Raw genomic sequence first — 14,273 nt, 5'->3', positions numbered from 1 at the left:
TATGTTTCTATATGTTCTCAGGTGCACCATATGGGTGACCTTAGTAATGCCATTTCAACCTATAAGTGGATGAGAAACAATAAGTAAAATGACATATGGACCAGTGCGGACGGCCATCCCATTGTTGTTTTGCGCATTGTATTCTGTATAAAAGAGTCAGATTCCTCTTGTTGTGAAGAATTTAGTAGGTGTTTAGCACTTGCTAAACGTGGAATGGCTGTGACTGAGTATCAGTCTTTTCTGCTCGTTATATTGCTTCATCTGACTATACAATGCATTAGAATGCTATGTCGGAGGGATTACTATATCCAAGGGTGAAATAACTCACTTTCACAGACAGGAAAAAGCAGGATAGGCTATCATTTACAGATGGCGATGCATCAAAGTTTGGAGAGAGATAATCAATCAGCTGGTGTCATTTTACACCCCGGTCATAATCACCTGTTTTAAACTTCCACTGCAATATGCTGCGCTACAGTAGGTGAAAAGCAGCTACTTGCTTGATTGTTAACAACTAGGCCGGCTGATCAGATCCTGTGCAGAGCAGAGTGGGGTGAGGGTGCAGGAGCATACTCTCCATGGTCTCCTCACATTCCTCTGCCATTGGAGCAAAAGACTGACAGCATAGGACAGCACTACCGATTGGCCAGTGTGTGTCCTGAGGGACCCTGTATTAGTAATACTACCAAGCTGATAGATGCTTCAATAATTGAGCAGGTGCAGTGGCTACCTCCCTATGTGGCAGTGTGCTGTAGGCAAGTAAAAGAGAACATGGTGGACATATAAACAGTATAAATACTCCAGTAATTTCATGTATGTTACTCAGTCATACAAAGCATTTGATATATACAGATGTGTCCTCTTGTATCTTTGCCACTTGTGCAGCAAATCGTGCCACGTATGGCGTGAGGCACGCACCTACTACCCGGTAACGCATGCTGCGTTCGCACCAGTGATCCATAGGATTGTATGGTGCGAACGCTGCCTCAACCTGACGTACCGTGAAAGCACGTGTACGCAGCAAGTCGCATGATGCGATGCGTGTGCACGTTTCATGTCAAAGCAACAGATGGAAGAGGACACTTCTGTAGTAATGTAAAATAGTGGTTTTACTTTAATTTTAAAACCATAACTAAGAACACAGTTTAACAACCCTCCTCTCCAGCGGAGCATAGAACCACATTTCTAGCGTCTGGCACCTCCGTCCAGCACTTCGGTATACTCTACAGGAAAAATCTTCAATTCAGTGGTCTCTGCAAATCAACGCACTTCAGTCAACAGCACAAACAGGACAGTGCACACTGATTGGATAGTTCAGTCCGTCTTCTCAAAAGGACAAGTCTCATTGTGCTTTTCCTGCTCATTCATTTGGCACCAGGTAAATATCAACATGCTATGTCTTAAGAGATTACATAATGTTTCAATATGCAGAAGTAAAAAGAGGCTTTGAAAAAGTCACATTGACGAAACAAGTTAGTGGCTGTCCGATGCCAGACTCGTTCATCACATCACCCACACCAGTGATCTACCTTTTCTCAGCGACTATCACCATTTTTGAGAGATTGCATTAGCTGCAGAATGTGGAGCTCCGGCACAAGTAGAAGCAGTTCACTTCATTACACTGCACATTAGCAACTACAGGATTTATCAGCTGGCTACATTACCAAGCTTATCAGAAAAACACAGACTCTCACTCCAATACAGATGCTTTCATCTAAAAGGGAGCATAACTGGTACTATTATTTATGGGGACATCAACATTATATCAACACAATTCATCATGTTCTACATTGGAGAAATACCTCTGAGGCATTCTCTCTCCAATTGTGGAAGAGGATTTATTATACTCAGTATAGTATTTCGTCCCTTAAAAGCAGATATCTTGATACCATCTGTCTTGAGGAGCTAATTGATACTATCACTGTCGAGCTAATTTCCATTCATCATAAGCAGATCTACTATTTGGAGCAAATGTGGATACCTAGGCCTGACAAGTTTTCATTTTTTATTTCTTATTGCTTTTATTATATTGTATTTGCTTGTGTTGCATATGCATGATTACATTTTACCGACTGTAAGAAATTGGCGTCTGTCTTATTTTGAATAAAATTGTTGTTTTAAACACACATATATATATATATATAATAAATAGAGTATGCAACTATACTCTGGTTTGTACAGCATGGGGGTTTTATAAATTAATATTGCCATATTACGGAGATAGACAGATGGATATATTGGGGTAAATAAAATGAGGTGCGAAGTTCAGACATCGGCGGGTCCCATGCGAGACTGCCCAATGTTTTAAAGTAGCAGTTATTTAACAGGCAAAACCAGGTGATTTTGCCTGTTAAATAACTGCTGCTTTATAACATTGGGCAGTCTCGCATGGGACCCGCCGATGTCTGAACTTCGCACCTCATTTTATTTACCCTAATGTATTTAACTTTAAACAATCTAGGGACATCAACCTCGGGAGGAATTCCCGCTTAACCTTGTCTGCCACCAGTAAAGGGTATAACAACTGAAATCTTTTTTGTATACAGAACTTCCTATCAGGATGAGTCCATGCTCACCTAATATATCATCCAACTGGGGTGAAGCCGGAAAAGAAACAGTCTTTTTCCTATTAAAGAGAGCAGTATCCAGATGAAAAACCTGTGTCCACAAACACTGCTGGCAGAGACCTACTGCAAAGTCTGGTCTTTTTATGCAAGCAGTCCATCAGACAGCATGACCATAAGTAGGAACATGGAGCATCTCCCCTCGGGTCTAGCAATGAAGGACAGTAGCTGTCTATAAAACGGTCTCACCTGCAACACTTTTTAGGGTGATGCTGCCGGTTATCCCTTTTCTAAAGCTCCCAGCCCAAACATGATACCAGGGAACAAAAGAGGAAAGAAACCATATTCCTTTTTAAACAGCAGATTCCATGCTAATGCAGCAGGGAACCCACCTACCTGGATGCCGCTTATTCGGAAAGCAGAGGGAGCCCCTTTCTGATGGAAAGTAACATTCCGGGGACCCGAACAGTGGTAGAGGTCTGGGTCTCTTCAGGAGAAGTAGTTGCACCTCCGAGGGATGCCAAAACATTTACACACCAACACTACGGAAAAACAAGCTGCCCAAAACTTGAGACTGCAGATAGCAGCCTCACACACGTGCACCCAGCTTCCGGGCATTCAAAGAAAACAATGGCTGTTGCAGGCATCGGGGTATATAGAGTGGGAGGAGTCTGTTCAAGCACCAAATTTCAAAGTGCCCAGGCTCCTCTCCTCACTCTCTATTCCCAACAGTTTCCAGCATTCCTGACTGGAAAAAAAAAAAAAAGACCCTATTTATTGAAGCTCAACGTACACTACTATTAAAACATTCCCCTTTCACCCTGCTGCCTTGGGTCTGCCTGTCACACCATTTTTTTATCTTACTTGTCCATGTCCTCTCGTGCCACTGCCATGTGATAAGCCGCTTCAAAGGACAGCACTCCCTGAAAGAGCTGTGTTCCCAGGTTCAGGTGAGTCTCAACGTTCTCAATAGCGTAGAGGGCGGAACAGACACAGTCAGATGCCGCTTCATGCAAATTGGACGGTGTCTGGTCCTGTTGCTGCAAACATGCAAATAAAATAATTAAGAAAAACACCAACAAAATTTGTACAAAAATAAAAAACTAGAATAATGATGTGAAAAATAAATATGCTGTGAATACACACACACACATTATATATATATATATATATATATATATATATATATACACACACACACACACATACAGTCAGGTCCATAAATATTGGGACATTGACAGAATTTTCAGATTTTGGCCTCTATTCACCACCACAATGGTTTTGAAATGAAACAAACAAGATGTGAATTAACTGCAGACTTTCAGATATAATTTGAGGGTAATTACATCCAAATCGGGTGAACGGTGTAGGAATTACAACAGTTTCAATATGTGCCTCCCACTTTTTAAGGGGCCAAAAGTAATGGGACTATCAACTCAAAAGCTATTTCATGGACAGGTGTGGGCTATTCCCTCGTTATTTCATTATCAATTAAGCAGGTAAAAGGTCTGGAGTTGATTCTAGGTGTGACATTTGCATTTGGAATCAGTTGCTGTCGACTCTCAATATGAGTTCCAAAGAGCTGTCACTATCGGTGAAGCAAGCCATCATTAGGCTGAAAAATCAAAACAAACCCATCAGAGAGATAGCAAAAACATTAGGTGTGGCCAAATCAACTGTTTGGAACATTCTTAAAAAGAAAGAACGCACCGGAGAGATCAGCAACACCAAAAGACCCGGAAGACCATGAAAAACAACTGTGATGGATGACAAAAGAATTATTTCCCTGGTGAAGAAAAACCCCTTCACAACAGTTGGCCAAATCAAGAACACTCTTCAGGAGGTAGATGTATATGTGTCAAAGTCAACAATCAAAAGAAGACTTCACAAGAGTGAATATAGAGGGTTCACCACAAGATGCAAACCATTGGTGAGCCTCAAAAACAGGAAGACCAGATTAGAGTTTGCCAAACAACATCTAAAAAAGCCATTACAGTTCTGGAACAGCATCCTATTGACAGATGAGACAAAGATCAACTTGTACCAGAGTGATGGGAAGAGAAGAGAAGGAAAGGAACTGCTCATGATCCAAAACATACCACCTCATCAGTGAAGCATGGTGGTGGTAGTGTCATGGCGTGGGCCAATGGAACTGGTTCCCTTGTATTTATTGATGATGTGACTGCTGACAAAAGCAGCAGAATGAATTCTGAAGTGTTTCGGGCAATATTATATGGCTCATATTCAGTCAAATGCTTCAGAACTCATTGGACGGCGCTTCACAGTGCAGATGGACAATGACCCGAAGCATACTGCAAAAGCAACCAGAGTTTTTTAAGGCTAAAAAGTGGAATGTTATGCAATGGCCAAGTCAATCCCCTGACCTGAATCCGATTGAGCATGCATTTCACTTGATGAAGACAAAATTGAAGGGAAAATGCCCCAAGAACAAGCAGGAACTGAAGACATTTGCAGTAGAGGCCTGGCAGAGCATCACCATGGATGAAACCCAGCGTCTGGTGATGTCTATGCGTTCCAGACTTCAGGCTGCAATTGCCTGCAAAGGATTTGCAACAAAGTATTAAAAAGTGAAAGTTAGATTTAGGATTGTTTAGTTTGTCCCATTACTTTTGGCCCCTTAAAAAGTGGGAGGCACATATAGAAACCGTTGTAATTCCTACACCGTTCACCTGATTTGGATGTAATTACCTTCAAACTAAATCTGAAAGTCTGCAGTTAAATCACATCGTTTGTTTCATTTCAAAGCCATTGTGGTGGTGAATAGAGGACAAAATATGAAAATTCTGTCAATGTCCCAATATTTATGGACCTGACTGTATATATCTCAATCACTGTTTTATATGTGATATGTTGGACCGCCAATAGAGCTTAGAATTTTTGTATTCCATATTTATGTTTAGAAACTACACATTTTATACAGGAAATTGACATGTGTCACTATTGGCATGCAATTAGTTACTACTATGAGAAGACTTGTGGATAAAGGTTAAACTATACAACACATTTTCAATTGCTCAACTAAGTGAGTTAACTGCTTAACAGCAAAAGCCCATTTTAGAGCAGCTTGTGTCCAATAGGGTGATGTACACAAATTAATTTAAAGTGCTGTGTAGCAGGACCATCACCTTCATTCGAGCAATGCCACAAGTTATTCACATCAGGTAATCTAGAAGCGATTAATGGCATCCACCGACTAGAACAGCAAAAGCGATCCATGTTTTGTTTTTGGCTAATCATAGCAGAAAAACACTGCTTTGACCTAAGTTGTAAGATTTTAGAGATAGCAGTGTTTTATAAGCAGTCTCAGTAAATGTCACCTGAAAAACTAAAAATCACCCCTGCAGTGAAGGCCTAAGGATGGCAAATGTGTACTAACTCACCAGAACCTGGAAGAGAAGCAGCAGGAGACGATTGTTAGCCATGAAGTTGCTGTCTAGTACTCCCAAGTTGAACCAGCTACCCAAACATCTGAAAGTCTTGATCAGCATTTTCTCATTGTCCATGGACTTCTCTACACAAGTCATCTGAAGAAGATGGGGAGATAGTCAGTACATGTATATTATCAAATACTATGCTGGGTACACACTAAACAGATATATCGGAGACCAAGTGATCTGCAGATGATGGTTGTTCGTACACACTGAACAACCATCATCTGTGTTCAGTGTGTAGGAGGGGGAAGGTCCAGCTGGCCGAGTTGGGGACTACCCGAATGAGTGTGTGAGAGTGAGTGTGTGGTCTTAAATTTTTATATTTCTTTTGCAGGTGAACTACAGGTACCAGCGGACCCATAATGAAACGCATGCTGGTACTTGTGGTTCTCAAAGTACAAGCATGTGGGGGAAGCTTGCTGAGACGTGTAGTTCACCTGTAAAAGACAATATTACTTCATCTATTTTTTGCACTACACTCTACACAATCAACCCGGCACCCACTGGCCAGAGGTGCCGGGGATAGCCATGGGCTATCAAGCCATGGAAAATGGGTGCCCTGGAGAGGTGGAACCTTTATTGGAGGGGTCCCCATGCAGGACTAACTAGCTGTCAGGGACACGGTGAAAGGGTTTCCCTGAATGTGGCATTACCCCCCTGCTAGAAAGTGCGGTGCTGGTTATGGAAAATACAGGGGACCCCTACTATTTTTGTCTCCTGTATTTCCAAAACCAGGACCAGGGCGCTGAGTCCAGTGCTGGTTGTGCTAAATACAGGGGACCCATACATATTTTGTCCCCTGTACTTTGACAACCAGCACTGGCTCTCAAAAGTCCAGAGCTGATTGTGCTTTTTACACTTTTGAATCCTTTTTTTTTTTTTTTTTTTTTTTTTTAACACAGTTGCATGGACGGATCTCAAAGATCTACTGATCTGTGCATGAATCTGTATCAAGTGGCATTATGCAGGTCGAAACGCCATATGGTTCAGGCATAAACAATGAACGATATGGCGCGAATCGTGTACAAGAGTGATAGATCTTACTTGCTGTAGGGTAAGAACTAAGGATACGACAAACGACCCGTGGGAACGCACAGACATAGTGTACACTATACGTTTTGTCATTCCAATGAGTCTCCTCCCAAGGTTGATGTCCCTATTGTTAGATTGTTTAAAGTAAAACACTAGACGCCAAATGATTCTATAATGCTATTCGCCATACACCCTTGGTCACAACCTTTAGTGGCTGTTCTAACCATATAATAATACTTACCTGTGTTTACTTTTTATAGGCCCTTTAGTATTTACTATTCCCTACTAACTTTTTCTGGGTATGCCAATTGGACTGTATGACCTGTATTGCTCATCTGCTGATAGAAATAAAATGTTTAAAAACAATTTAATGTTTTAGACTTAATTAAATGGAAAAAAAAATAAAAAATAAAATCTTTTGTCATTTTTGAAAAAAATATATGGTCAGTTAAGTGGTTAAAGATGGATACTGCTTGTCGGTACCAGCCTCGAGTTTGAGAGGGAACCAAAACGCATTTGATTGCCCAGTGTTCAAGGTGATATTAACAGAGCGCATTGCAATGGTCCCCATTTATAAATATGGTCTAAGATTTTATAACATACTCGTATCTTGATTTATTACGGTTTGTTCTTACGTGTAAAGCACTGGTGCTATAGAAATAAATATCTCTGGTTATTAAAACAAAATAAGTAAAAAAACCTTTTTTTTTCTAAAGTGCATACACACTAGACGATAAATATCAAGGCTGCGTCAGGCTGGAGAGCAGAGATGCCTCCCCTTAAATAAAAGCAAAGGCGCGCTGTCAGGCGGGAACAGTCCGTGCACAATCAAGAGAGTGGTCCTCCTGCATCCACTGTCTCACAACTATGTAGTCAGCAATTGGGGGACTTGATCTGGGAGCAGTTAAAAAAAATAATTAAATATTAGCATCCACAGAGCAATTGGGTAGTATCTGGGCACTTAAACATATACATGTATACTTCTTGATGCCACCCTGCTAGAAAGATAGGAAGGTAGTGCAAATACTTTGTGGTTCTTGGTGGGGATACTTTTTCATAGATACCAGCACTGTACTAGTTCCTGGCCCAGGCTGTTGGTGGATATAGACATTGTTCTAGTTTTCTGGTACCAGGTAGTTGGTGGTTATAGATTCTGTAGTCGTTTCTATCTCTAGGCGGCTGGTGGATATAGGTACTATACTAGTTCTTAGCTCCAGGCAATGGGTGGATGTAGGCACTGTACTAGTTTTGGCTCCAGGCGGTTGGTGGATATAGGCACTGTAATAGTTCTTAGCTCCAGGCAGTGGATGGATGTAGGCACTGTACTAGTTCTTAGCTCCAGGCAGTGGATGGATGTAGGCACTGTACTAGTTTTGGCTCCAGGCGGTTGGTGGATATAGGCATTGTACTAGTTCTTAGCCCCAGGCAGTGGGTGGATGTAGGCACTGTACTAATTCTTAGCTCCAGGCAGTGGGTGGATGTAGGCACTGTACTAATTCTTAGCTCCAGGCAGTGGGTGGATGTAGGCACTGTACTAGTTCTTAGCTCCAGGCAGTGGGTGGATGTAGGCACTGTACTAGTTCTGACTCTGCTCATTATCCAGTTCTAACAATTGATAAATATCTGCTCATGTGATGACAGATTTATTAGAAAATATTAATAATAATAAATAAATAAAATATAGTAAGTCAACAAGAAGTACATGCGCCTCATGACTCAGTAGGTTGGAGAATCTTTAGAAGCAAGTAATTTAAAACTCATCCGTTTAAGAGTATACCAGTATCTGCAAGGTTTTTTTTGGTCCACTCCCTATAAAAGTAGTTTCATATTTAAGGGCATCTGTTATGTAGAGCATTCATCAGATACAGCAACTCAGTGGGGTTGAAGTCTGGACTTTAAACTTGGCCATTACAAAACCTTGATTCTTTTCCAGCCATTCAGTTGTAGAATTGCTGGCGTGCCTGGGATCATTGTCATGTTTCACGATTTAGTTTCAGCTTCAGTTGTCGGAAAGACAGATGTCCTAACATTTTCTTCTAGAATATTTTGGTATAAAGCAGAGTTGATCCTGGACTAAATTGTTGAGGTATCTTGGTTTGTGTAGCTGCAAATCAATCCTCACCCCTCCACCACCATGCTTGATGATTAGTATGAGGTTCTATGGCGATACAATGTTTGCTTTTTAAAGAAATTAATGCACCTAAACCCAAACCATTGACGGAAAATGCATCACACAACATTGGAATTACCTTAGGGCCGTACAGTTCTTTAGGTTGTCTCATATGAGTACTTGTCTGTCTGTGGAAGACATGGTGGATGGAATGCATATGACGAATTCACCTCCCTCCTCTATATAACCTGTCATTTGTGCCTACATGCTATTTGTGCAAATTATTTCACAGCCATGCATTGCCACATTGTGACTTATGCACTACAACATTATGACATCCGGCTCTGTGGTTACACTAGGATGATTATTGCTTAAAATGTCTGCTCACATTAAATATTATCAAGTTTTGCATTGAACTTTGAGTGCGGACTGTCTCTTTTCGGACTTTTGATTTATGTTAAACTCAGTTAGTCCAGCACCAGTATTTTTACATCTATGTATGTGTGCAGATTTGTGACATTTTGCTATATATATATATATTTTTTTTTTTTTATTTTTTTTATTATTTTTTTTTTCAATCTCATCTTGCAACCATGTTAGCCATAATTGTAGGCAACCAGTTCAGCATTATTTTCTTTATTTTTATGAATGATCTGACCGCTCAGAATTTATTTTCTTATCTAAAGCAAGAGTGCTGGCCTTCAATATATTCAATGTCCATCATTAAGCCAGGAGTTTCCATTTATCTCTAACAAAAGGGAGGTTTATACATAAAAGTGGTTGATGTTGATAGATTAATTTTTAGATAACTTTAGTCTTCCACTAAATACTTATATACAAAAAAAAAAAACAAAAAAAAAAAACACACTTTTAAATCTATTTGAAGATATGAAGGCCTGTCCCTTTAAGGAAGGAATATTATCTCCATTCTATTTGCGGTCAACCTTCAGAGGACACCAAATGCCAAACTCCTCTGTGCAGTGAATTGGAAGCCTTGCCTCCAGTGAACAAAATTAATCACTTAATGACTAGAAGGTTTTGGGCTCTTCATATTTTGTTACTTTAAAAAAAAAAAAAAAAAAAAAAAATACCAGTTCACAGTTTTATCAACTGTTATCTTTTGTCTATTGTTCTCTGTCCCAAAAAACATTAAATACATTTATAAATATATACCTTTTCCATAATTACTAAAATAAACTGCAGTATATTTGTATAAAGGCTTTTTCAGACAGTTTTTTTCAAGCAAATACATATAGTTTATGAAAAGCCAGCTACAGGGCTGAAAAACAAATGTATAAGATCTTTAAAATATTCCTCCCCACAATGGAGTACCAGGTTTGTACACTAGTAAAAAGCTCTGGGCAAATACATTTGGAAGGTATTTGTAAAGGTGATATGGTGCATACACACGGTCAGATTTGTCAGATCATCGAATTTCGTTGAACGATTTCGTCAACGATGAACGATTTCGGACATTAATTAAAAATGAATGAAATCGTCCAAATCTTACTGCAAACACAGTCGATGTCAGATATCGTTATCTGACATGAGGGAATGTGCATCGTTGGTCGATGCATACCCAACATGTCAAAGATATGAACGATTTTTACAATCGTTATCGTTCATATATGATAAGAAATCTGACCTAGTGTAAGCAGCAATAGAGCCAGAGGTGACAGACAATGATAAATGAGGGAAGAGAGAGTCTTTCTTCATTCTAAATTCACCTTTTTGTCTTGCAAGAGTGAGGTATAATATGTCAAATTCATAATGTAAACACTGAGGAAATGTCGGCAAAAATAGAATGTCGACATATCGTCCCTGGTGGTTCACGGTCACTTACCTGGTCCTGGCAGCCATGTGACAATCAGTTCCAGCAGATCCATTTAATGCGCCAGCATTCCATTAACTAAAGCCCCCTAATCCCTAAACCAATACCCATCATCTAATGCGTAACCCAAAAGTCAGGATTCTGACAATGTCGGCATTTCACATGTCGACATTCTGAGAATGTCAACATGTTGCCCGACGGAATTAACGATACTAACTGTTAACACTGCGAATGTCAACATTGTTATTGTCAACCTAATGACTACATCTCGCCTTACGACACTGCATTTACACTATCAGTTAGTTTCAGAATAACCACATTTTCCAGTTGGAATTGAAATTTTTTTTAAATTCTCAAAGTACTCTGACATTAAAAAATAGAACAAAACCAATGAGAGGTAAAAAAAAAAATGAAATGACAGAATTATTTTTACAAAATGTAATCTAAATATTTGACTCCTCAAAGTAGCCACCTTTTGCAGATATAACTACCGAACAATAGAAATCAGTTATTGTTTGCAAATTTCTTCCCAACACTGTTGAAGAAGTTCCCACATATGTATTGTACTTGTTGGTTGCTTTGCTGTCACTCTTCTGTTCAGTTCATCCCAAAACCAGCTCGATGGGGTTTGAACGTGGAGACTATGCTGGCCATTGCATGCTATGAAGCCTACTCTCTTGTTCTTTTCCTCAAAAGGTAATTCTGAAATAGCCTGGCTTTTTGGTTCATTAGCTTGCTGTAAGATAAACCCTTGACCAACTAGGCCTAGACCAGTATTGCATGGTACTGCAAAATGTGATAGCCTTTTTGGTTCAGTCATGCTGTGCATGTCGCAAACTTAGGATCCAAAATAAGAGCTTTAGACCATCAGGCTTCTTGTTTGACAGTTGCTATCACAGAGAATTATTTACTGTGGGATGCTGTGCTTTTAAAAGTATTATTCTTTAAATTTGGGGCTTTAAAAAGTCGTTGCTTAGTACATAAATCCCACACACTGATGCTCACATAACGGGCGGCATATACCTTCTTGAACTCAGTAGTCCACTGGCGGTGCTTCAATGCCCAGGCAAACCTTTTTCATTGCTGCAGAACAGCTGTAAGCTCTTAACACATTACTTTTTTTTACTGAAAATGGAAACTGGAAAAATGATATGACTTGACGGGTAGTGTACCAAGCAAATCTACTTCAGTTCCTTAATATCTACCGAGTGTTCTAATCCACATAACCTCTTTGCCACCATCAACTCACTTCTCTGTTCCGCTACACTACTTCTACCCTCCCAGCCCAAGGCTTTGCCATCTACTTCGAAGACAAAACTCAAAACATTTTACACTGCCTCCATCGGCTTGCCTTTTTCCCATAGTGCATCCTCATGCCATCTCTTCCCCAAGTAAACAACACACACACACACCAGGTCGCACAAATGATGTAAAAGAAAACAGGATTCATCAGACCAGGCCACTTTTTTCAATTACCCCATGGAATGCTTCTGACATCCACGTGCCCATTGTAGGCACTTTCAATATGCAATATACTGTGTGTTCTGACACCTTTCTATCATAGCCAGCAGTAACTTTTTCAGCTATTTGTGCTGCAGTAGTTTTTCTGTGGGATCGGACCAAATTGGCAGTAGCCTTCGCTCCCCACAACGCATCAATGAGCCTTGGGTGTCCATGACCCTGTCGCCTGTTCACTCGTTGTCCTTTCTTGGACCACTTTTGGTTGGTACTAACCACTGCATACCGGGAATACCGAACAAGACCTGCCGTTTGGAGATGCTATGACCCAGTCGTCTAGCCATCACAATTTGGCCCTTTTCGTTCAGATACTCTTGCCCATTTTTCCTGTATCCAACACATCACCATTCAAGAACTGAGTGCGCAAGTGCTGCCCACTGACAGTTTCCATTGTAATGGATAATCAATGTTATTCACTTCACTGGTCAGTGGTTTTACTGTTAAGACTGATCAGTAAATACACTTTCAAAAAATGTCAAAGCATTGAAGTGGTTTTATTGCAGTAAGATGGCAGTCCTCTTCGAATTAAAAAAAAAGACAATATGGCCCCTGCCTACTAAATGTCTAAAAAACAGTTGTGCCCATTGGAAAGATTATGCTGTCCGAACAGGGGCTTTTAAATACGATTATAATTTCTACTCCAGCATATTAAATATAAGGGCAAAAAAATATGAGAGATAACAGAATCCGAGTGCATCACCCACTGTTACATCCGTCGTTTCAAGTAATTTGGCTCAATGTGTTTCTATAGATATGTTGCATGGTACTGTATCCCCCTTAGGAAGTCTAATGTAAAAGACAAAACGTGTAGGCGTCATATTTTGGAATGCTATAATTATCCAGATAAGCATTTAAAAATGTTATATTGTATGTGATTATCCATCTAGTCTGTATACACTACACCATGTTTTTGTCTATCCTCATTTTCCTTTGAACTCTACAAGAATTTTGGATTAACTGACAATACAGAAGATAATTTTCAGATAAGTGCTAACACACACACACACACACACACACACACATATATATATACACACACACGCATTCACTTTGCACCCTTAGCTAAGAAATGTGGTATTGTATACACTACATTATCAGACGCCTGTGAATGTATGAGCAGAATAAATTGCACAAATCATTTATATGAAGTGGTCAATATTGCAAACACACGTTCTTACCAGAAGAGACACCACAGTACTGGAGTAATAGGCCAAGTCCTCGATTATCTCAGAGCGTCTATTAGCACCAATGCGCAGGGATCGGCTATGGACCTCCTCTGGCAGCACAGTGAGGATTTCCAAGAGGAAAGGCAATGATGCCAAGTCATTGCTATACCTACAGAATAGGACAGGTCAAGATCAGTGAGAAAAACGAGTCATACATTATCAATTCTATACCAATGTAATCAGCCAGACGAAGCCGGCATGGTTTTAAGAAAAAGTACTTACGTTTCTACAAGTGTTTGCACGCAGCCTTTCCAAGAAGCCATCTGCAAGGCAAGATCTGCTATTGCTAAAGCCAGCTACAATAAAAAAAATAAAAAAAAAAAGAAGGAAGAAGGACAACAAAGTTCTGTTATTACGGTATAATTTATCCTCATTTATTTGAAGGATGCTACAAGTTCTGCAGTACAGGACAATTACATAAATATCATTTACTTAACTACAATAAGCATAAACTGAATACAATTAAACATAATAACACATTAGTATATGTACAAATAGAGAGTCAGTGAGCAGTAACAGATACAGATCTGAATTTGGTAT

General features: G+C 39.8%; 1 protein-coding gene across 2 annotated transcripts in view; it reads right to left on the bottom strand.

The window, feature by feature from the left end:
• The window catches only part of TNPO3 (transportin 3), a 171,605-nt gene that overhangs the window by 141,511 nt on the left and 15,821 nt on the right, over positions 1–14,273 (bottom strand). For both annotated transcript variants that reach the window (XM_088468653.1, XM_088468654.1), the window contains exons 3-6: positions 13,956–14,029; positions 13,686–13,842; positions 5,966–6,109; positions 3,429–3,604 (exon numbers count right to left, since the gene is read on the bottom strand). In XM_088468653.1, the coding sequence (XP_088324779.1) occupies positions 3,429–3,604; positions 5,966–6,109; positions 13,686–13,842; positions 13,956–14,029 (551 nt within the window). The remainder of the gene's footprint in view (positions 1–3,428; positions 3,605–5,965; positions 6,110–13,685; positions 13,843–13,955; positions 14,030–14,273) is intronic.

This window comes from Taudactylus pleione, unplaced genomic scaffold (genome assembly GCF_031769625.1).
Source record: "Taudactylus pleione unplaced genomic scaffold, aTauple2 ptg000086l, whole genome shotgun sequence".
NCBI lineage: Eukaryota > Metazoa > Chordata > Amphibia > Anura > Myobatrachidae > Taudactylus > Taudactylus pleione.
This window is presented reverse-complemented; position numbering and strand designations above follow the sequence as displayed.